At 35.4% G+C, this 26,188-nt stretch overlaps 1 protein-coding gene across 1 annotated transcript in view; it reads left to right on the top strand.

Annotated features, from left to right (window-relative positions):
- Positions 1-5,476: 5,476 nt before the first annotated feature.
- LOC149802791 (transmembrane channel-like protein 7) overlaps positions 5,477-26,188 on the top strand; it is a 36,100-nt gene continuing 15,388 nt past the window's right edge. Inside the window, exons 1-10 of the mRNA XM_089952224.1 lie at positions 5,477-5,554; positions 8,189-8,448; positions 9,750-9,895; positions 17,029-17,167; positions 18,898-19,050; positions 20,312-20,484; positions 20,915-21,032; positions 22,002-22,099; positions 22,967-23,074; positions 25,250-25,325. Of these exons, the coding sequence (XP_089808350.1) occupies positions 5,506-5,554; positions 8,189-8,448; positions 9,750-9,895; positions 17,029-17,167; positions 18,898-19,050; positions 20,312-20,484; positions 20,915-21,032; positions 22,002-22,099; positions 22,967-23,074; positions 25,250-25,325 (1,320 nt within the window). The 5' untranslated portion in view covers positions 5,477-5,505. The remainder of the gene's footprint in view (positions 5,555-8,188; positions 8,449-9,749; positions 9,896-17,028; positions 17,168-18,897; positions 19,051-20,311; positions 20,485-20,914; positions 21,033-22,001; positions 22,100-22,966; positions 23,075-25,249; positions 25,326-26,188) is intronic.

The following is a 26,188-nucleotide window of genomic DNA, read 5'->3' as shown; positions in this document are numbered from 1 at the left end:
GTACGTACGTACCTTACTCCTAACCGCAAGTTAAATTTAACGTTTGCATTTTTCTGATTTGACAGAAATTAGATAACCAACTACAAATGAATTATTGTCATGCGCGCAATGTCAGATACGTTTCAAGTAATTTTCATCTGAAACGGAGTGTGAACACTATACAGAATGCTTGGATATACTATTTTAGTTAAGAAGAGTAATGCATTAGTTATGTGCGCACCTAAACTTGCAACAAGGTGAAATCGAATAATGTGTGACATCTCACTAAACGAATGTTTCCAAACGCTTTTGTAATGACAAAACTAAACATGCAAGCTTGAAAATAATGCATACACATTATGCTGTTGTTGTTGTGGAGTTTAACGCCATTTTTCAGCACACGATAGGCCATACATGGCGGCCAGTATTAATGGTGGAGGAAGAACCCGGGAAAACCTCAGAAAGAACCACCGACCCACGAGAAGCTACTGGCAAGAACCATCGACCCACGAGAAGCTACTGGCAAGCTTTCTCACATACCCACATTGGCTGAATCTGAGACTCGAACCTGCGCGGACAGAGGTGAGATGGCAGTGATCCGTAACGGAGAGCGCTTTAGACCACTCGGCCACTCGGGGCCCCAACACATTATGCATATACAAGATGAGTGTATATACATTATACATAGTGTATTATTAACGTGAAGATATATGCTAATACAATATCAGTACTTTGTTTATTTAAAGCCAGAAGTCTGCGATACTGTTTCCACCCTCAAGCTACAACCACACGTCTACAGACCCTATCCCATATCAAAGTTTAAAGCCTGTCTCTAAAACGACACTATCGTCTCCTCTTATATTCTGTTCTGCTACTGGGGATTCTTAATCTGTGTTCTATTATATGTGTCTTTATGGTTTTTATTGCACATTGGATTTTCAAGAATGTTGACACGAATAAACTAGCTCAGAAAAAAAGTCTCAGATATGGCATGTTTTAAAGAAGTCTTTTATACAGCAAACAGAATATCGACCTGCATGCATGATCAACCTAACAGTATTTGCATTGCAAACCAGACAAAAAATGCATTCCCTTCTCAGTTTACCACTCATTCTTAAGATTGAACCTGATCGTCTCGCTCAAACAAAACATAACAAAGCCAAAATATTGATTTTGTTACAAATATTCTGGATGCACCTTGTATAGGACGGGAATATTCGATACTATGCATGTCAACACCTGCAATGTACTTTTAAAAGAAAAACTCGCTTGGGCTATGGAAAGACGGTAACGAAAATTTACATAACGGAAAGTCTTTCTAGAATTCAGCGGTATAAAAAGTAAGAATTTGCTCCTATTAGGCGTAAATGATTGGGACAAAAGATGGATAAGAAAAACCGTGTAAGTCCGTCTCTACCCACAGGAGAGTGTGGTATTACTTATAGTGATATAGAAAATCAGGAATACCAGTGCAACCATGATGAGGAGGAGGGTGGTAAAAGTCCATCCAAGCCATCGCAGAAGGATGGTGCAGGCAATCCGAAGCAGGGGCGTAATACCTGGGCTAACAAAAGGAAAATTTGGACAGCACGATTAAGTGAAAAAATAAGATATAGGTACGAACATATTGTAATGTTTATTTGCTTTATGAGTACTATTTTCTTATCTTAGAGCCTTACAATACCTTGTATATCGTATTCTTTCAGTGTTTGAACTGTCATAAAAAGAGATGAAAAAAACAAAAACATTCATTTCTAATATCAACGACTGGGACTCCATAATAAAGGATGCTTACATTTATATCATTAAAAATAAATCTGCTTGAATCTTACTTGAATTATGTAGAAGATTAAAGACGAAAATAACTTTTGTATTTCAAATCTCAGTTTACGTCTTGTTTAAACTCAGAATAGTACGAAGTAATAAGTGATACATGTGCAGTGCTTTCTCGAGGGGACATTAAAACAAAAAATGTTCGAAAGTAAGACCTAGTTCCTAACTGAAGGCAAGTTTTGATCAGCATACATTAAAGCGACATATTAATCGGAACACATTTTTTCAGAGTGTCAAAGGTGCCTTTTGAAGTTTTTGTTTTCATTTATGATAAAAACTGACGGATATAATAAGATGAGAAGAGATTGTGGATGCATATATTACAGCTGTTCATGTGTCCGAGATTGAGTAGTTAAATCGTTATTATGCGCCTGGATTGAAATAATTTCTGATCGATGGCAAACTAACCAGTCGAAGTGTTTTCGCCAAACCAAAGAATCGTCCATCCTCTGATACTGATCACACTTTTGGCAAGCTTCGTGTATTTTATATACATCTGGTATTGAGTCAAGATCAATGAAAGCTGAGGAACTGCATGATTGAATTATGTTATGTGTGGCACCAAATTAAAATGCTCTAGCTCAATGATAACACAAAAAACACCCCTTAAACAAACAACGAAACAAACAAGGTAATAATTTAAACACTTGCACTCCTGTCAAAGATCAGAGGATGATGAATTAACGTCAATTCAATGAAAAAAAAAGACTCCATAAATTTAGTTAGTCTCGATTGGAGTGTCCGAATGTTTTAAGAATCTTTGTCTTACTCTAGATTTACACGTGACACTATGTGGCCAATGCAAATGCAAGAAACTTGTCTGAGATGGAGCAAAAAGATCACACTAAATATATTTCGTCTTTGCGCACAGGAGTGACGAAGAAGAGTTAAAATTATACTCCTTTCGTGACCACAGTTCAACAGTATAAGACAAAACCTAAGACTAGTCGTTAGACACTGTATTGATCAATTTTAGGCCAGAGTTTAATATTTTTTAGTTGGACTTACCCTGGGACTTAAACTGAATCGAACAATTTGTACGTATGTATGTATGTATGTATGTATGTATGTATGTATGTATGTATGTATCAATGGCCGTTTTTTGCCAGGAAAACCATTCGATATAAGGCAGTTTTGCTGTTCTGATGCAGAGGAAATGGGAGCTAAATGCCCATCCTAAGCTGGAAACATTAATGTTAAATTCACATACAGAAGCAATGTGTATTATAGCAATTGCAACAATATATGCGTTCTATTTACATATATACTTATATTTCTTTCGTTTACGCATATTTAGTAATCACTTATTATGATAACACTAAGGGTGGTTTGCGATCAAACGTTTAAGGAAATATTTTCAAGCATGATTGTCACAATGGATAATGTCTTATTTGAAGTCTCACAACGAGAATTGTACCTAAAACTGGGTTCTTATATTTGATAAACTATACACTGTTTTTCCCACAACAATCAAGGCAATATTTGCCTTCATATTACCTACAAAGTAACTCTTGAATGTTTTCACTCTTTAGTCTCTCAGCAGGGTCGTAATAGTTTTCCACCATGATAATATTGGCAACGTTTTCAATAGCCTTCACTGAGTGGTTTAGGGTCTAACTCTGGTGGTAGCCGATGGCTGACTCGTGCTATGGCTGCCTTCAGTGCATCACTTTTAGCATGCGTAGGCACAAGTCTCCCGAGTGGGTTTACCACCATAATTTTATGCGTATATTTTTATTAGTATATCCTGCATAACTGATTTTGTGTTGTTTCTTCTTCTATTTTGCATTTTCTATGTATGTTGGATGTGTGTTCTTAATGCTTATTTACATCTGCTTTTATTTCGTTTTTCATTTGAGATACCTGAAATTGGAATACTGCAATTATATATCTTCAAATTCCATGTGCAAATTATCAATATTACACACACCCAGATGCTATATTGCATCATTCCATCTATATGTCTCATCTCTGTATTCTAAGAATTGATTTGTTCAGTCATCATAACGGTAAAAATACACATCGTAGAAGTTGCAATATAGAACACAGCTCGAAATCACAAGATATTATCATAATGCAAGTTGCAGAATATTAATCACCGCCATCTGTTATCATGATTAAACCTTATTACAACAGAAATGGATATATACGATATTGAGAGAGAGAGAGAGAGGGAGAAAGAGAGAGAGAGATCGTTTAAATTAATATACAGAATTTCAAATGTATTGTATAAACAAAATCTTAATTGAATGTAATTTATAGAATGTAATTTATAGTCTGCCTTTCATCTCAAGAAAATACAATAAATATGTTGCACAGAATACACTGAAAATGTTCTATTCTTGACATAACTAGAACATCCTTGCTTATCATTCTATTTTCAGGAAAAAGGTACGTGATTATCTTAGCCGATTGGAGAAATGTGGATGCAAGAAAAAATGTGAAATTATGAAGAACTTTCCACTTTCGTGCTATCCTAGCCGATTGCAGAATTGTGGATGCAAGAAAAAATGTGAAATTATGAAGAACTTTCCACTTTCGTGCTATCTTAGCCGATTGCAGGATTGTGAATGCAAGAAAAAAATGTGAAATTATGAAGAAATTTCCACTTTCGTGCAATCCTAGCCGATTGCTGAATTGTGGATGCAAGACAAAATGTAAAATGATAAAGAACATTCCACTTTCATGCTATCCTAGCCGATTGGAGAATAGTGAATGCAAGGAAAGATGTAAAATGGTTAAGAATTTTCTACTTTCAAACTACAACTTGCTTGATTAAACATTTTAAGTACATGCTATTAAAGTTATACAGGTAAGAACGAAATATTATTTACGAGTTATTAATTGAAACAGTTTGAACTCCAGTTGCAAGTAATGTTACGAAAGTTACGTGGTCGACTTATTTTCTTGATTTTTGTTACAGCAGGCTGCAAGTGATCAAAATAATATTATATATCGGCAGCTTTGAACGAAAGTCATATTTATGTGGATGCTAATGAAGAAAACGGCTTTTTCTGTCATAAATTACCCAGTGTAACAATTGCATGCAGCAATTATGTGCGAGATTACACACATACACCTGATTACAATACAGTGCTATCATTCGTTGTTCTCCGGCTAAATAGTACGCAGATTAAAACTGGACAAACTAAAATATCCTATGAGAATGCGTTGAAATGTCAAGACAGATATGTTCCATACTTGTGCGTGTACTTTTTGGACAATTTTAAATTCTGTGTTTTGTAATAATTTTTTAAAATCATCATCTGTACGTATTTGATAATACAAAATTAACCAGAACAGTTTTGTTGTTACAGTCCTTTGCTAACTATAATAACTGTAAGCGTAGAAAATTCTGAGAAACATGACCAATTAATATCAGTATTTTAAACCATTTAAGGTATGGGTCTAGCAACAAGAAAGCATAGTTCTGCATTGTCGTCGCGATATGACTCCGTAGTTAAACCTTAGATATATTGACTTGTTTTGTTCCAACTTGAATACTCTCACATGTTGAGTCTTAAATATAAACATTTTATAACTAAAGATATCTCAAGTCACATATATACTAACATTTTAGAAGAAACGTGTTTACAATCTCGATGTCAGAGAAATATGCAAATGTATACATTATATTAAATTGATCATGTTCTTTTGCAGTGCTTCTTGAAGATACAGAGAAGATGGAGAGAAATGGCATATATGATAGAATTGTGGAGGTCATCTCTGAAACAAATCGAGGGTGAGTTTTGACGCTTGATAGACAGGTTACTAAATATTCTACTATTCCTGGAGAGGGGGGCGAGATGAATCATGTTTTATATATTGAAAATGCTCTCTCTCTCTCTCTCTCTCTCGATTGATTAATGTTTGAAATATATTTTGACACACTCAAGTTGTTTCCTATATATCTGCGTTTATAATTACCCTGCCCTATTCCAGCTCTTTCCCTACATTGCAAACACTTACATGTTCGTTACTTGCACCGTAGAAATGTAATATTTCTTCCTGACCTGTTAATTTAACCAATGTTGTTGCAAAGGATTTCAGTTGGTTACTTTATCTACTTACATCAATTAAAGCATCATGTGTTACTTGAAAATCTAAACAAGAAAAATAATTTTAAAACCCAAAATTAAAAACATTTCCGTGAATGACGGTAAGTAGCATATCTAATGTGGGTAGACGTCAGTAAAAGGCCCTATGACTTTAACACTTAAATTCAGTTGTCATCGTTTCTCAGCTGCGGAAATAATGAATAAGGAACCTCAATTTAATATTATGAACACAAGTTTTGACCCTCAGCAAAAGAACTTGTTTTGACTACACTATAACATTATATGATTGTGTCATTTTTTGTAAGTCGTGAAGCCAAGCTTGTATGACTCTGTATAAGAACGCAATTTAACCTCACGCAATGTGTGTGTGTGTGTGTGTGTGTGTGTGTGTGTGGTCTGAATAACGTTCAAGTAATCAATGTACTTTGCTCCAGAGGAAATATTTTGCAAAATCGATCAATACGAAATCAAATCAAGTCCTTCACATTACAGTTTAAGATGAATTATATAATTCCTCCGCTCTTGCATTCTAAAATTATGAGATATTGGTTGGATGGTACGATGAAAGTTAGAAATGATTTGACTTGGGTTAACAAATGTCGAAGTTTCTACGTATATAATGTAATTTTAAATTTCGATCCTCAAGTTCATCCTCCCTAAACCTCCTGACAATATAAAAACTACAAAAGGTATATCAGATCTTGATTTTTAAGGCAGTTATTCTATTCTCCGCTACATGTTTTGGTGTAGCTGTTGATTACGCGCAAGAAGTAACACCCAAACGTAAAAGGCTATGGTAAGTTGAACAATACAGGATATGTGAGTATTTGCTATTATCTACCAAGCTGAGCTGATATGGATCTCTTTTGTTGAGAAGGAGAGTCGTTTGCCAATCATGTCTTAAATTAAATTAAATTTGAAGACGCAATAAAACGGGCGTAGACCAAGTTCGAGGATATGCCTTAAAATGCATATAGCACACCGGTGGTGTCAAGCAGAGAAATACAGTATGGTAATGAGTCTCAAAACCAGATATTGGCAATTTCGAAAGTCCAGTAAAAGTGACAGATCAAATAGTACTACGTTCATAGAATCTACTTTGATATGATCTTTTGAATAATTATGCCAGTCGTGACCAGTTTGATTGGTTCTGTTCATGTACACCGTATGTAATCCTATAATTATCCACAAATAGACATTCAGTTATGGGGCTAATATAGCTTTCGCAAGAGTCATTTAATCTCCCCATTTTTCAGAGAGAGAAAGAGAGAGAGAGAGAGAAAGAAGCAAAAGAACAAACAGCTATTTTAGTACAAAGGTCTATACTGACAAACCATTTAAGTCCAGCCCAATTAGCATACTGAAGTCCATTCGCTATGTGTAAGTAACATTAATGAAGAACATCATGTCGAGTAAAAATCAAAATTAATTAATTGTCATTATGTTAATTAGTACATAAAAGAAACAATCTGCTACACATTTTGATGTGTTGGAGATTGAAAGAAAGTTAGAGGGGATTTCAGTTCATCAGAAATTAGTAAAGATGAACGGATAGAAAAGAAATCGACTTATCGTGAGATCCTACATATTATATTCTGCCAGTAGATCGCCAGTTCCTTGCACTATTACTTTTGTCAAAAAATATTGTTGTTCCACCAGGGCTAGAGAAGTTACTTTTCGATTTGGTCTCTCCATAATTTTACATGTGAACATCAATAATGCTGTGAAGGTACATGTATGGAAACACCATTTGTTCCTTGTAAATCGGAGATGACACATACTCTACTTTAAGTATCTTCCAAACCGTAATGATGGTGTATTATATAAGATAATAAAAGGTTATTGAAATGTACCTCTTGAGAGGAACGCACGTTATGTGTATTTTATTATTTTGAGGATTTAAACTGTACGCATGTCAAATAAAGAAATAAACATTCGGAGGAATAGTATACAGGTATCTTTTGCTTTGCAATACTCTACCCAATGCTCTTTTGCACCTATGCTTTGATGGCATTTTTCTTATTTGTAGGGTTCGATTTTATGATGTCTTCTGCATTCCTTTTACTTTCTTGTTATCGTTTGTGTTGGCATTGGTCATGAGAGTTTTACGTATCCTAAAGAATCCAAAATATAAATCGTATCAGTTGTGTTTCATTCCTTATTGTATGAGTATCGTACCTTTCACCTTTTCGTGGCTGGCATGGGGCACATCTTTGAAAAATCGGAAACAAATTTAATTTAATAATAATCAGCGATAGCTATATGTAAAACTGTTCCTTAACACTCAATGTAACTTTCATGGTAATTATCTATTTCAGATCACCTGGGAGCAAACATTGCATCCTATTTCGTGTTTTTAAGGTGGCTGTTTCTTCTTGATATCTTCCTCTTCTTCCTGCTATTTGTCACCATTGTCTTCTTCCAAATCACCTTCAGCGTCAGTGATTACGATGAATACGTTCAGGGGAAGGACAGTTTCTATTTCAGTACTAATCTGGCCGACAAGTGCACTGCGTCATACAATGTTAACGTTTCCTCAGATGCTCTGCAGCTCATACTGGACTTCTTACAAGGAACGGTATGTTGACAGACATAATTTGAAGTACTCCACATTAGTGCCTACTATCATTCCATATCATATATAGTATTCAGTTTAATTTGAATGCAGATTTTATGTTGACATGTGGAAATAAAGTTTGTGACTACTGAATATAATTCAAAGTGAAAGTTAGTTACATAAGTGATGTCAAATTTAGTGTTAACGTCGTGTTTGTGACATTATTAATCTCACTAGCAGAAGGAAATGTTTGTCCCATAAGTTGTATTGCAAACAAAAAACAATGGTCACTATCAAAGGGAGTAATATACACGGTGGCAAGTTCTGTTAAAGCTGTTGATTTGCGACTTTGGCTATGGTTTATGATATATATCAATGCTTTGTTGGTTAATATAGTTACTATTAGATATCAGTAAAGGAAACTTGCATAAATCTCCGATCTGTGACCCACGAGACTAAACGAAACACATCAGTTGACCCACATATGGGTAGTGTGCCATTAGTGGCACAAAGATTTGCAGAAAGATTTGTAGTTACGTTTAACTCTGTTGCCGGAAACATTCATTAATGAGAAATTTTAATTTTGTGCACATTATCCTATTTGTTTTAAAAAATTCTTTCAGTGATATTTGAAACAAACATTTTTATAACTGAGCAATTATTATTCCTAATGAAGGAATAAATGCGGTAACTATGTTGACTGATCACTAGCTAAAACAAACTTATAATTAAGAAAATATAAATGTCCTGTATGCCGAGGTAAATAATTTGGATTTTAGTTAAATAACTGCTGGTTCTAATTACTTATCATAATCAAACTATCGAGTATTGCTTGCATGTTTAGATCTTTACTTTTATTCGTCACTAAATATCAATTATTGGAATGATGCATCTTTTAAACGTTAATCATACCTTTATGGATTATAATTGTTCCTACATCTTGTCTTATTTTATACGCAATCAGTTCGATTCAGTTCAGTGAGATAGAAGTAATTCAATTCAGGTCAAATAAGTATAAGTAAAATCAAAGTTCATCCAAGATGATATCCTTTCATTCCGTTTGAGTTATTTCTTAAGAATTCTGTTGACGTTTGTTACTTTAATGTTTCTTCAGTAGCTGCACAGAAATGTTTTTTCAAAACTACAGTCTAAATGCTTGCATTGCCATAAAACTAGCCAATCTAGAGTCATGAATGAAACAGACCACTTGTTTCATGTTTTTTAAAATATCGCTTATATAGGCCTATTTAAAACTATTTTCCTTAAGTAGTTATTTATTTACTGTTGAAATAAAGCTCTAGACTTTCTTTTGACCTTTTCAGGGTTGGATGGAGAGAACGGCTATGTTTTATGGTTACTATAGCAACGCTGAAGTCAAACTGGCAATATCGGATTACAACATGCCCCTTGCTTACTTCTTGGCTATCTGTTTTGCAATTCTTGTGAGCTCACTCCTGTTGACTGGAAAGTAAGTGAATGTTTCAAGAACAAAACTTTTTATGCAGAGTATTTGTGAGTGCTCTTGTTTCATTTGAATTCAAGACAAAGATGGCAACTCATGGAAGTGGGTATTGCTAATTCCAAAGTAATTAACAGAACACTATGAAAGCTTGGGGAACAAATAAGTTTTAAAATGAAACATAAGTCTGAATGAACATTAAAGATGGGTTATACTTGGCCGCTATAAGTCACTGCTTTTAAAATACACATATCGTACGAAGGAATCACTGGTTTAGTGTTTCTTTCTGGCAGCTCGTATTTCTGAATGGTTATTCCGTGGTCATAGCAAATGACCGCTTTTTACTCGTGTAGCTGTAAGACAGGCATGCATATAGTTTGTGCCTTATTGATAGTCATATATGAAGTTACCTCTAACGGCAGTGGCTTCTTTGTGACATCTCTACGGCTGTTTATAGCATCCACGTGGTTGCTGTGTGGTATGCATATTAATGCATTGTGGTATCTACATGGCTGATTTGTGTATGCCACGGGGTGACTTCATGATGTCCACCTGTCTACCTTGTGGCATCTCTCTCTCTCTCTCTCTCTCTCTCTCTGCATTCACATAGATGCATCATAGCACCCAGTTTCATTGCATTACGGTCACAAGACCACAAGGCTGCATTGATTTATTCACATAACTCTTTCATGAGCTCAGCAGCTTTGCACCATGTCAACCACATAGCTGGTTCATGGCAACAACAGCTCTGCATCGTCTCCACCACACATATTCACGATATCGATATCACGGTCTTGTAACATGTAGTCACAGCTTCACTACTGACACCTACCCTGATCTTTGCCTTAATTTCCCCGTAATTGAATGGTCGTCCTATCGTTGCATATGAAGGTTCCCTATAAATCATTGTCACCACGGAGTTTCCCTGTTTAATATATTGTCTATAATTGCTTTTATATTATTTTCTTGGCATGGCAAATGGGGGTTATGAGATACATGCCAGGCTGCCATATCGTTGACGAGGAAATATAATGTTACTTATAATAACATTTCTTGTTTCTGCTTAGTAATTTTAGAAGTACTTAATGACTCAAACAAAATTTAATATAGTGCTTTGTGTTAGGAACAGATTGGATAAGTTGAAGTTTCACCATTTTCGAACTTAACCTTATCATGTTATAGTCCCTGTTTGATGCAGAACTTTGTTCTTCCATTAAAATAAAATATATTTTTCGCTCTATATTTTTTGGAGAACGTTCTGAATAGAAAAGAAATTTAGGTAGAAGGCTTTTCATTAGTGTGGCACGTTAAAGGTCAGGTTTCACCATAAAAATTAAAGACTTGAATCGTAGTTTAGTGTTTGACCTTGGGCCTTTTCGTTCAATTGCATCAGCTTAGCTTTCAGGGCTTAAAACCGCATAAAACTTTACATAATGAAGAGCTTGATCAGTTCTTAATTATAATTCCTTAGGAGAAGTACTATTACCTCGCAAATCGAGCCTTCCCTGATACTACCTTTAGCTTATGGGAGCTAAACGTTGTCTTCCGGCCTATGTGGCGGTCAGGCAGAATGACCTCCTTTTAGGTACAAGACTTGGCGGCAAAGCCTAAGAACCTCTCAGTTACTGCTTTCGCTCGCGCCAATAAGCACGCTCTCGTCACGAGAGAATTCACAAAAGTCTGGACCTACGTGGAAGATATACCACTACAGGTTGGAGGAATTTTTCATCTCTAATGAAAGTATACTCTATCTTAATTTCCATCTTTTTCTCTTTCTATCACAATAAAGTTCTGCCGTTACATGTTGCTAACACTTTGTCGTCGTCACGTATTTGGGTACTTGCACGTGAAGCCTAAGAGACATCACATTCATTTCAGGCTATAATTATCTTATACAAGTCTCTAACGCTTATGTGACTCCTATATATGTGTAATTCCATTATGAACGGGTATAAATCGGTGAATTTCTATTCCAAGGCATTCCAAGCGCCTGGGACCAATTTCTGTACTTGTTCGGGGGATGGGCTTTATTCCCTACAATCATTTGCTCATAATATATATTGTCGCACATACGGTGTACGTTTCTATAATGTTGCCTCAGTTAACTTTTCATTTGAAGTTATTTATGTGCTATGTAGGCACACGTGTACGTATCTGTATTTCTTCCGCTTTGGCCGGAAAAATACAGGTCAGCGTTTTATACATATTTTATTCAGTCGCATCCAACGCATGTATTTGTCTCTAGGCGAGATTTGAGTCATGTTTATCTGCATAAATATTCGATCATATTTAACCAGCAATAAGTTGCTCGCACGGGTAGCCCATGTGACTTCACAAGTTAGATTCGGGCTACATTATTTATATGTGTGATTGTCTTTATGATCTTAAAAAAAACGTTTATGCACTATTTTGTCTTAGATATTTGAACTATGGGCAAAGCGTAAACTACACACAGCTCAAAAGGAAGACGTCACAAATCTTCATGCTGACCTTTTACCCAGTGTGAATCTTTATGGGAACATAAGAGATAATTCAACTTACCCTTTAGCAACGAAATGACGGACATTCCCACGCTCTGAAACGTATCCGGCACCCAAGTCACCACCCCATGTGTCGGCATTTTTGGAACTCCTTCTATCTTGCCTCCTCTGTGTCCGAATTGTTCCCTCTGACGAAACGGCGAAAGAGATCTCAAACAGCTCCTTCTCATTCAACAGACAAATTTTAGGTTAAATGGATCAATTATACCATAACCCTTTTCAACTGATGATCCGATTGATATCCTTCTCACACGGATGGCCTATTTCTTTTGCGACTCGCCTAGGCCAGATACTAATACTACCGATCATGAAGGGCCAAACAGTAATAGTATGGGCTGAATCAATAACAGCCCGGTTTCCAGTATATCGAACCAAATTTGTCCAGGCATGTGCAGGGGCCAGTCTAATTCATACCATCTCAAGACACTCATTCGATATGGTACCACTAGTAGTTACCCAAACCTCAATTTTCTTCTCAATTTCTCTACGCTCACTAACGAGAAAAGCGTCTTTACTCTCATACTGTCTTGAAGTCACGGTGTCTAAGTCAAGCTGTTCTGAGTGATTAATGAGCTGCAGACCACGTCAGTCTTCGCCAGATAATTCTCAAGCCTTACAGGGGATCGTAGCATTACCTCACAGAACCAGGATGACCTTGTGCCCTCCAGTACCGTCATCTATTCTACACTATCCGATAAAGGCAGCTTAGACTGGTCCCTGCACATGTCTGGAAAAATTTGGTTCGACATATTGGAAGCCGGGCTGTTATTGATTCAGCCCAATATATGGCGCATATTCTCAGCGCTCATAGGACGTTCCTGCAATTCGCCTGGAACATCGTATACCAATTCATGGCACTCCAGTTGGGGCTCAACGTTGGTCCCTGGATTTTCACTCGTCCAACGAATCGAGTAATAACCCATGTCCAGACCATTTATATGGCGGCAAAATCAAGTTACACGGACGACATACTGCAGCAACATCAGTGAGTTAGTTCAAGACATGATAACCATTGTTACTAATCTGGACATCTCAGCAGCAAGGAAAAATCCGAACTAGTACCATCGCAACGATTTGTTCACCTAGGTATGGAGTTCAATACACAAGCAATCATTTTCATCTCCCTTAGCATCGGGCGTATAAAAAACCAATGATAGCACCTTTCTTTCAAGAAGATTCTATCCATACAGAAATTCTTTTCGCCTACTAGTCTTGCTCAATGCTGCAGCAGGTCTCATGGTCCTAGGTCGCAGTCTACTGCATTTCTACTGTTTCCTGTTCACGAATTGGCGTCCTCAAGTTTGCCCTCTGGACCATCCTCGACCATCGGCACCCAATTGAGGCACCATTTGCGGATTGGGACCAACCTAACTTGTCTCACGGCCAGTATACATCTACACGGCCACCTGCTTAAGATTATATTCTGTACCGATGCAAGTACAGAAGGCTGTGGAGCCCGCATAGTACCAAGATTTATGGACGTCAGCGGTTCATGCTCTCCCGGGAACGGTATCTTCATATCAATAATTCTGGAGAGGACGGCACTTCTGAAAACCTTTCACCCGTGGCAGGAATATTTGCATGGCAATTCTTTCCGACAACTCTTAAGTGGTGAATTATCTCGAACAACAAGCAGGAGCATACTCCTGCAGTGGTGATTCATTTTTACCAACAACGAGAAACGCAGTCGCCCTGACCTTTGCTTCATTTTTTGGAACGTTCTGAAGTGGCATTGTCATCACCAAAGCCACATACATGTTCGCCGTATCCCGGGACGCCTCAATCTACTGGCCAACTCATTATTACGGAACAATCAACTGGTACAGAATGAATGGTCTCTCCATCCCTCTGTTCTCTCTCAGATCTGTAACCGGTCAGATCGACCGTTGTTTGACCTGTTTGCGACAAGGTGGAATGCCAAACGCATACTTTGTCTCTCCCGTCCAAGACAAAAGTTTGGGCAGTTGGCGCACTACTGATGGATTGGACCAACCTGAACGCAAACACCTACCCCCGCAACACCTCTGATTCCAAAAGATATACAGATAGCACGGAAATCAACCCGTCGCCTAATATTAATCTCACCAATCGGATGGGAGGAGTTGTGGATCAACGAAGCCGTCAATTTTGCATCGGAAACCCTGCGGAAAATGTAGGGTTTCTTCACCTACTCAAACAATCATGGCGACTGTTGTTTCATTCTTGTCTGGAGCTACAAAACCTGCACGTCTGGGTCATATCAAACCGGTCTTCAGACTTAATTCTTTCAACCAGTCGTGGACAGAATGGCTCAGGTGCGAAGGCCCTCAAATTTGGAATGCATCTGAATGCAAATGACACATTTTCATCCAGTGGTGCGAAAACGTACTGCGGGTAGCTAATTTTCTCTTCTGGCTCTTCGAGGAGTGAAGGTTTGCACGGTATGATCACAGGTTACAGCTCCACAAATGCTAACTCCTTTTATCATTAGGGGATAAAGATATCGAACGAACTCAGGATTTATCCGACCTTCACGCCAACTATGTGCATACACGGCCAAAAACGTTAACCCTATGCACATCGCGGAACCTATGTCGGCTATTAAATTGGCTGGACAAGACACCTTTTGAACTATTTCAAGGGCATCTCTGACGATCTCTTTCCATCAGGACATGCTTCCTCATGGCAAAAGTATGCCCTATCAGCAGAACTGAATTACATGCAAATGCCGACAAGACAGACAGTTTTATTCATAATGGCATTCTCTTTCACCTCCAAGAACAAACTCCCTTCCACGTGTAAGCAACATTTGGTCATGAAACCTTTGTCTTATATGGAAACATCAACTGAAGGCCACCTATAAGACCCAGTCGGACTTTCAAGTGTGTCTTAATATAAGAGCTGTTTCGTCGAGGGAGAACAGGCCTCTTTCTTCTTGTAACAACATGACAGGAGGCTGTATCAGAATATATTATCTCGTCAAGGAGTAAGGAAATATTTTGCTCAGGATATAGAGTAATAATCTCAGCTCAAATACACTTATTACTCACTTCGGCTCAAGGTAACAAACATCATTCAGGCTGTGGGATGGAGAGCGGAGTCCACATTCACTAGCTTTTATGTCCGAGATATGTGTGCCCAATTAGATCTGGTAGGATCTATATATGCAGCTCAACAGGTCCCTCCTCCAGATCCATCGACAGCTTCTTAAGGCGCGGCTTCACGACTTCGGCTGAATTTTGAGGTGGTAAAATGTTTCCATTTTAAACCCGCATCACGAGAGATAGAGGTCCCTTAGTTGAGTTACCGAGAAGCTGTCTCACATACCTTAGATGACAAGGGATGATATCTCCAGGGTAAGGTGATAAAACTCCTTTCTTCTCCTACCTATTCCCCTAAGGTATTACCATTGGGTAACGTATTTTAAGAAGAAGCCACTTTTTCCTAGTAAAATATGTTTCTTCGAGAATACTTATCCAATCATAATACACACACACCCTCCCAACTTCTCCGCATTTACATACACAGAGAGCGTGCCTCCTACTCCAGTAGTAATTCAGAGGATATTAACCTTTGCTGCCTGCTGCCAAGTCTTATAACTAAGTGGAAATCACTCTGCCTGACCGCCACATAGGCCGGCAGACATTTAACTCCCTTTCGCTAGTTAGTAGTAGTTCTCCACAGGTGTTATGATTGGTTAAGTATTCTTGAAGAAACATATTTAACTAAAAAAAAAAATGGTTTCTATTTCAAGTTTTTCGATACAATATTACCCAGTTATGGCCTTTCTTTTGTGCGATTCAGCACAACAATGATAAGTCATATTATTTTAGCCATGTCTCTGCATTTGTCCATCCCTCGTGACTGACATATTTTGCGTTTAGGTCTATTCAGGTATTATGTTGCGGCATTTATATTCCTCCAACATATTTCTAGTTTCCTTTTATTGGCAGTAAGGTACATCTTGTATTGATACGTTTCGAGGGAATATAACTTACAGCCAATACGGTACGCAAATAATATTTCAATTGCGCATGCCACATAAAATTGTAGCATGACATTTTTAATTTTGTCGTAAAGTAATATTGAACATCCTAAATACCGTAACAACCTTATATACCGATACTTATAGCAAAACATTACCTATTAAAACGTGGCTGATTATTTATGTTAGTGCAATACATATTTCAAGTGTAGCGAGAAAAGTAAAAATATGCCACAACTCAAATGTAGATCATGGTACTGAACTTTGTAACAAAACTTACTATTAGATCAATTGGAAAGGTACAATATTGGCAGCATGCAGTGCACTGCCTTAATAATATTAATGAGAGCCTGAGAGTGACTCGTGTTAAAAATTAAGAGGCTATTATTACGCGTATCGTACTCCAACATGGGACCTGCTTGCGTTAGTCATTTTCCATCTCTTACATTCTTGTGAGGTCAAATGTGTAAATTCTATTCCTGTATTTTACTAGAGGAAGTATAACCTACCATGGCTGCAGGAACAAAGAAACTGGAGTATCATTATTAAGCTCTTGCATTTGCAGTTACTTAGTCAACCTTCTCAGCATAATACACGTTTAAAAGATAAAGTATCAATACCGTTTTATATTTTTCTAGACCAATTGAGAGTTTTCGATTGTATGTGATGGAAAACGAGGTACATTGGACCATCAGAGTGTTTGCAGTATGGGATTATAGTCTGAACGAAGAGGATGCCATTCGTCAAAAGCAGAAAAATATTAGCTATGCTCTGATTGTATGTATATGAATTGGTCTTGTTTATTATTGTCAGTTCCCATATTTAAGTCTAACCTAAGCCATACTAAAATTGGAACAATCGATATGTTCTTACAATATGCAATTTCTACTCATTTACTATAAGATTTATAATATTGGACTTAATAAATGCATTTCATTGCCTGACACAAAACCACCATACATGTAATTTCCACTTATAGAAATACTTAAACATCATTTTCCACTGTCAGAAAATAGATTTTTCAAATACCCAAAACTCGAGATTTATGTTTCCAAAAATAAGATCGCTGAATTGTTTAAGTATACTCTTTGGAATGTATATTGTTGTGAAAGAAAGGACATGACACATTTTCATTATCTATAAGGTTCCTTGCTGCCTGAATCATTTCATTCTAATGTACTTCACATGTAATTACTATCAGTTATAGAAAAACATATTCCATCAATTCTGTTTTAAAATACTACCTTGTGCACTGTATGTCATTTTAATTGCTCTTCTTGTTCATATTTACCACATTCTTGATTGCAACGAAAACGGCAATACATTTTTTAAAGAAATAACATACATAGAACATAAAATTAGATCTTTGTTTTGCATGTATTTTATGTAACAATGATTCGTACAAATAATGTTAAATTAAGTTAAGATTCTGGGAAAAATATAGGTTTTTGTACACTGTGCCAATATTTGTAGTTGTCAATGAAAACTACCGCTATACTTCCATCGAATGACAAATTAGAGCATCATCTTGAGGTGAGCGAAACTGACAGATGGTCACCATAACGTACAGAATACATTTTGTGTTGATTTTTATTAAATAAACATATCTCTCTTGTCCTTACACACGGATGATTACTGTATGCATGTAAATAATTGTACAGGTTTTATTGGCATACAATTTTGTTCCCCAGGCGGACCTTAGATACGATCGAATATCGCTAAAAGACCGTGTGCCGATGAATCTAGAGTATACTCTTTTCGATTCTTTTCTTTATTTAACTTATTAAATTTATTTCATATCTTAAAACAAAAGAAGTAGACATGTGATATCGATTATTGTACATACTTAAGCATCATCTCCATTAGAAGAAATATTGTTTAAGGTTTTTTTTTTCCTTCAAATGGTGAAAATTGAGTTATGTTTCCATAATGAATTTTCAAATGTACTCTCTCAACAGATATTGATGCAAAAGAGAGAACATGACACCTTTTCTTTATTATATACCGTTTCCTTTTTTTACTAAATTGATTCATTCCAATCTATTTAACGTGGAATTACTATGTTTGGAAATGAGAATCTTTTACTTTGTGCCTAATTCTGATTGTTTTTATTGCTAATACTTACCACATTCTTGATTGCATCGAAAATAACCATCAGATTAAAAAAATTTAAATACATATAAAGTACATTTAAATATCATTGCCTTCGTTTATACAACAAATGCTCACAAAAAAATTTAGTAAACATTCGGGGAAAAATATGCACTATACGAATATATGTTCATGTAAATTGTAATGAAAACTACAGCTGCACCTCTATTGAATGACCAGTAATATGATTCTCTTGAAGTGGTCAAAACAAACATGTGGTCACTTTATTCGTATAGGTATATTTTATATTGATCTTTTTTAAATGAACATATTGCTACTGACGTTTTATGCAGGTGGGTCATGTAAGCATATAGTTGCTTGTACAGGTTTGATTGACTTACAATTTTGTTTCCCAGGCTGACTTGAGAGAACAACGCAACAATCGTGACATTGCTCAAAGAAAATGTGCAGGAATATACACTATTCGATTCTTTGTCAATTTTTTGATTATCTGCATGGTGGGTGGTGCTCTAGCCGCCATCTATTACGCTCAGGAGTTTTCTTCCAATGTAAGTAAACTTAATTTCATCTTTTCTGTGTGCCGTCTCTTTCATTTGTTCTGTTGTAATTGTGAGTTCCGTGATGCCTATTTCAACCTCCATAGGAGTATCCTGAAGAGAAAGAAATGTTGTCAGACTCGTACCTGCAAATACTGCAAAAGGAGATACTGTATCATCCTCCTTCGCCTTAGACCTAAAAAAATTGTACGCGGCATAGTTCTCTGTCTTCACTGTCCTTTTCTCATTATTTCATTTGGCATTTGTTGGGGAAAAATTTCAAAGCTAATGTGTACATTGGATGAAAGATCTGGTGTGAAACGATAGGTTTATGTTACATTGCATTCATGTTTTTGTTGACATAAATTTGTTTGACATTTGCAATTAAATGTTGTATAGGATTTTATTTAACACTGAAGCAGAAAACTCTGGTTCTATATCATATTTTTATTGGACTAAATCTCTGAACAAGAAAAATCTTCTTTTTTTAAAAATAAATATTTGTCAATCCCATAGCAGCTTATATTTTTTCCAGTTCCATAAACTTATTATCATTCATAACTTTGCTCCAAAAAATTATTTGTAAGGGAGGAGGCACCTTTGTATTATCATATTAGGGCATACCGCTCAACTGGGTACATCTTATTTAAGTCTTATGATACATCAGTAGGTGTTTTTGCAGTATGTTCCAGGTGCGTGACTGGGTCTTGTCTTAAATTTTCTCTGATATAGTACTGAATTCAGACATATTCTACATCATTTGATTCATACAAAACATATTAGCACACGATGTCGAGAAAATGTCTAGATAGAAGATATTTTATCAGTAGCTATTTTGCTGTATATGTACAAATATGTGAATTTTAATGTGGTTAAATTATATATGAATTGATAAATTGAGGAGACCCTGGGCTGCAAATCTGTATCCCAAGTACAACATTTCCTTCACTCCACTAAAGGGTTGCATAGATTATATATCGAAATTTATAAAATAAAATGGATCCATTGCAAACTACCTCTTTATTCCACTGTTAAAACTGATACATTCTTTTTATGAAATAATAATGCAGTAATGTTTTCATAAGTATCCGTATAAGATTTAAATCATTGTATGGTCTTGCATTTGATGTAAATTATGCCCCAAATGCATGCATGTCATGAGCGTACTCTATTTCTTGTGAGTAACTTAACATCTTATTTATAAGATGTAAAAATATTGAGTTTCATTTCAAAATATACAGTAATAATGAAACATGTCTCCATCTTTTTTCAGTTCACAACCAGCGCCAACGTCAACAACTACCACAGCCTTGTTAAACTGCTGGTTCAGTTCCTGCCGTCCCTCGTCATCACTTTACTTAACGCAGTCTATCCACTCATCTTCAATCTCTTAGTAACCCTGGAAAAATACCGACCAGCTTTTGAATTCAAGATTTCACTTATCAGGTACATTTCAAAATATGCCAGGAAAAGTGAAAACCAATAGAAACAAAAAAGAGGTGTTGCTTGAACATCGACTTCTACAACTTGACACGTTAACGTCTGTGAAATTTACGTGGGGAGCAAAATCGTTACCAGGTTATGATAAAAGTCTGATTTTAACTTGGAAGTGCACAAGATAATTGTTTATTGCGATAACCATCGATATCTCCTGTAAACGTTTTTTCTGCATTTATCATATTGCTGTATGTGTGTGTATGAGAGAGGGAGAGAGAGAGAGAGAGAGTATACATGGTCTGTTAATAAAGTTAGTTAAAACTGGTCCCTTTAAGAAATACATCGTTGGTTTTAAAAAGACAACAGTATAAAGAAAATATAAAGAAAATATACAGATTATAATATGACATTTGTACTAACCTCTTCAATTTTTCTGTAGAAAGGTGTTTCTAAAGCTGGCGTCACTGGCCATGCTGATGACATCTCTGTACATACAGATAACCTGCAGTGATCAAAACAGCTGCCGTGTGGGACAAAACAAATGCCCAGCTATTCAGGTACTTTTTTGTCAACCTGTCTAACTGTAGAATAAGTATTGGTCCAGATACGTGTCGGGATTGTATAGTGCGTTCATTTTTATATGTGCATTTAAATGCAAAAACGAACTTCATGTGATCATTCAGTACCATCCCTAAGTGCGTGCTTTCAAAATTTGCGTAATGTCGCTAAACTCTCCTATAATTTAAGATAGGTAACGATACTTTAAGAGATGCACACAATTTTTGTTTTAATGCAAAAACCACCTATACAGATGGAGTAGTAGAGGGGCCGTGGGATTAAATTTCAAAGACGATGAACAACAGTAACCGAGACAAGCGCAGATGCATTCTGCTTTGTTGCAGTTTTTCGAATTTTATGTGAATTTTAAACAAACACACATACACCCATTATTCGTATAATTGTTATAATCGATTTCCGTTATCCACCTCCAAAATTTCCGGAATGATAATGACAAGTTTACGTGACGATATGATTTGAAACGGTTATTTGTGATATGACTAAGAACTTGTATGACATGTGTTTGTTAAATCGGGACAAAACTTTGAGAATAAAGAACTAATTATTTAAGCAAACTTATGTGTAATTAGTGTGAATCAAAATAAACAAGATTCATTAAAGCATGAAAATTTTAATTAGAGAAACAACTTTATTAAATAATAACGCTATTCCTCGTTTACCAAACAGAGAGATACCTCAAGTAAGAAACTGCCTTTCCAAAAGACCTTCACCTATGAAACTGACTATAAACAGGTAGTTGCTCATTCTAATAATGAGTAGATATACTCACTCAAGTAACGACTTTTTAAATTACACCGATATTAACACGACCCTGTTCCGATGACGTAATGGGTGGAAATATTAGATTACAATTCATATACCACTTTTGATTAGATAGGTTGTATGACAATTACAATAAGAGAGACATACACCATATGTTATTATTATTATTATTATTATTATTATAGTGCTGGGAAACCTATGTTGGTCAAGCTATATATAAGCTGATTCTGTTGAATTTCCTCGTCGAGATCGTGTTCACCCTTCTTGTTGAGCTGCCTCGAAAGTAAGTTCCCTAATTGTCACACGATAAGCTTATATTTGAGGATAAATCCAACCTCTTATTTTTGGAAAGTTACAAAAAAGCACCACATCATGTTAATGTAAAAGAAATACTGTACTAAAAATAAACATGTCATTTGAAATAAGTGGTAGAAACACACTGACAAACGCATAGTTTATGAGCAAAAATATTATACCATTAATCATTTACCAGTAACCACTCTGAGACATAAGAATATACTTTACTAGGTTTATTTCATTTATATATCTTCTCACACTACAACAGTAAACCTAACATATTTTACTGCATGCACCCAACGCAGATATTGCAAAGAAAGCAAGAAAATCCATTCTTAAGCGTCTATGAGATGTGGCTCATTGGTTAACGTATCACAAACGTGTGGGCTCAAATCCCACCCAAATCAGTGTATTTTACTCAAATAGCCAATGGCAAAATATAACCTTACAGGTGCTGATTTGCCTTTTGACACTAAGTAAACAGAGAGGCAAAACGTCAAAAATCCATGTTAATAATTTCATCTTATTGCTGACGAGAAACTTATGAAAATTGCCCATTTTATATTGTGTTCAAATTGCCCATTTTATATTGTGTTCAAATTGCCCATTTTATATTGTGTTCAAATTGCCCATTTTATATTGTGTTCAAATTGCCCATTTTATATTGTATTCAAATTGCCCATTTTATATTGTGTTCAAATTGCCCATTTTATATTGTGTTCAAATTGCCCATTTTATATTGTGTTCAAATTGCCCATTTTATATTGTGTTAAAATAAGTGAATAAGAATAATAAGTAGTTGTAACAGACAGTGTCATTTATTCTTAAGTTCAATTGAGTTCATTTTTGTCAGGTTGATCACAACAAAGCTTAATTGTGGCTTGGACAAGACGATTCAACCAGCTGTGTTTGATCTTCCCTCAAATTTCCTGGAACTAGTATATGCACAGACACTATGCTGGTAAACTTAGATTATAACTAGTATATGCACAGACACTATGCTGGTAAACTTAGATTATAACTAGTATATGCACAGACACTATGCTGGTAAACTTAGATTATAACTAGTATATGCACAGACACTATGCTGGTAAACTTAGATTATAACTAGTATATGCACAGACACTATGCTGGTAAACTTAGATTATAACTAGTATATGCACAGACACTATGCTGGTAAACTTAGATTATAACTAGTATATGCACAGACACTATGCTGGTAAACTTAGATTATAACTAGTATATGCACAGACACTATGCTGGTAAACTTAGATTATAATCATACTCATATTGTAAAAGACATATGTCTATGAGAAATTGTTGTTGTTGTTGCAATACTGGATATTAACTGTGCCAAGCATAAAAGCACCTTTACTCAGAGGTAATACACCTAGCTCCATTCCTCCATTCACAGAATTGAACAAATTTGTGAATTGAAGTCCAGGCATGACCTTTTGTATGACCCAACTTTAACAAACATCCAGTGCACATGATTAAACTTTTAAATATGATCATCTGATCATCCTATTTCATGAATATTGGTGTGTGGCCTCCCAAGGTCCATCAAATTGTGACTGCTTATACCACATGGAGATAAATTAGACATTTATTCTACCTCATTCATACAGTTCTTCTTGATACCTTCTAACTCAAAAGTCCATAAAATGAAAAAAATGAAAAATCATAGTTGAATGTCAGTATTATGTAAGTTTGGTTTGTATATAAAGATAGAATGGATAAGACCTGCCAGAAATGTCTTAACTCAAACTCCACTCTATGGGAACTTACAGAAGATGATTCTTTGTTTTGAAATTTGAGTACAAACTACATTTTTGCTAAGCAATCCTTGAGACCATGAGACCAAAGCTCACAGTGTTATATACTACAAACTGGTAAAATATGGTAATTCTCATCAAATTGTTATGTGTACAAGGCTAGTATAATAAACAGAGCTTTAAGGTAACAAGATTAGGCTTGGTTTAATAATATATCCCCTGTCATTATCATAAGCCAAAAAGTAGACCCACCATTAAAAATCTTCCAATATAGTTTGTTATGTATATTTAATTTGCAATGCTTGTTTGTTATTATTTCTTCTATTTTTTTATTTCATTATATGCTATTGTAATGTAACATTGTATGTTGGACATAATTTTGTCCAAAATCAAGTTTCTTTTCTACTTGACCAGAAGTATTGATTTTTTTATATTTCATTTTGTAAACATCTGATACATAGCTAAAATATTCTGTATGTGTATGGATTTAATATCAGGATCATTATTAATAGAAGTTAACATGTTTGTTTGGGTCAGGGTCTAGGTTATTGAAATTCCCCTACAATTTACCTGGTCTATCAGACATTGTCCAGGTTATATATTAACATTTCAGTAAAATATTTCTGGTTATAACTAACATTTTATTTTGTAAACATTCTGAACTTTCTAGAATGTTATTTTCCATTCGGTAATGTTTTTCTTTATAAAAAAAATGTTAATGGTGACCTGTGGTCAAGGATAAGACTATATAATCAGGAGAGATTTTTTATTTATTCTTTAAGATCTGGCATAATCAATTTTGTATCATTGTTGTGTCCAGAACTACATTCGGACTGAAAATTATTTCTTCAAATTGTTTAATTCAGTGATTGTTTCTCTGGTGGAAATTCAGAGTGCTCATAAACAAATGATATTCTCAGATACATTCTTTGGGATATTTAGTGAATTCAAACCTGGAATTATATTACTGTATTTCAACAAAAGACTGTTGGTGCAATAAACAATACAGGCACACCAACACCTTCAGCACTGTACTTTAATTTGTATTTCCACTGATATATATTCAGAACTTTTTTTTTAGGACTTGTGTCTGCAATTCAATGATTATTTTGGGATTTTAATTCATAATACTGTAAGTTCTTTTTTTATTTTCACTCTTTACTCTAGACAAAAAAATATTTGTTGAACTTTGGAAAACTTATTGCCTTTCACTCTTTTTTGTTACTTATTTTAAGAGCATAGACTCATAACAAGCTATACGGATATTCCAAATGAATATCCATGAATGTTTGTCTTAATCAGTGTTCCTTTGACTACACCCCTTCAAGTGTGTATTAATAATGATTTCTTATCTTTTCTAGGCTTGGATTATACTATGCACCTCTCATACCAGCTATCTATATTTTGAAGTTGTTTGTTATCTTTTACCTGAAAAAAGTGAGTACTTAAATTATATACTATACTGTATTTATCCATGTAGTACAACACTCATCCAACTGTACATTATTGAGTAAGAACAGGTTTACCATTACATCATACCTTGACAGATCAGGTTTTCCACAAAATCCTCCCCATACAACTGATAAATTTGGTATCTTATCAGTTTTTTGTTAACAAATTATTTGAAGTAAAAGTTAAGTTTTTAGAAAATAGGAAAACAACCAAAATATTACTTACAGATTGTTCAAAAGTTTAATGAAGTACAATTTCAGGATGACCTAAAGAAAGTTCCATGGAATAATCCACAGTTTTAATCACATAGATGAAACTCCGAAGGTGTAGACTGACTTATGGAAGTATACTCTAAACTTGCACCACTGAGTGTTCATAAGGTAAAGCATGAAATCCAACCTAACATGCTTGCTAATGAAATCCTAGATGCTATGAAAATACGAGACCAATTTAAGGCTATGGGAAACCATGCACCCTATAAAGTATGGAGAAATAAAATAACAATTAAAAGTGCTAAAAAAATTTATAATCAATCAATACTTGAAAACAAAAGAGAAACTGAAGTTCTGTTTGGAAATTATTCAATGTTGGGGGAACACAAAATGATCAGACAAATACAATAGACTCTCTTATGGTAAATGGCACCATTGCCACTGATGACACTGACATTGCCACTGTTTTCAATTATGTTTGGCACCAACATTGCCACAAAATTAAAGGAACCAGTGATATAAAACAACTAACTTTAATTAACTGAAATGGTCTGCATGAGGAAAATTTTTAGGTAAGTAAATTTCTCTTTTTAAAAAAATGTCTCAATGAACTTGACACCAAGAAAGCTACATTTT

Source organism: Sinohyriopsis cumingii, chromosome 3 (assembly GCF_028554795.1).
Source record: "Sinohyriopsis cumingii isolate HCF-2022 chromosome 3, ASM2855479v2, whole genome shotgun sequence".
Classification (NCBI taxonomy): Eukaryota; Metazoa; Mollusca; class Bivalvia; order Unionida; family Unionidae; genus Sinohyriopsis; species Sinohyriopsis cumingii.
This window is presented reverse-complemented; position numbering and strand designations above follow the sequence as displayed.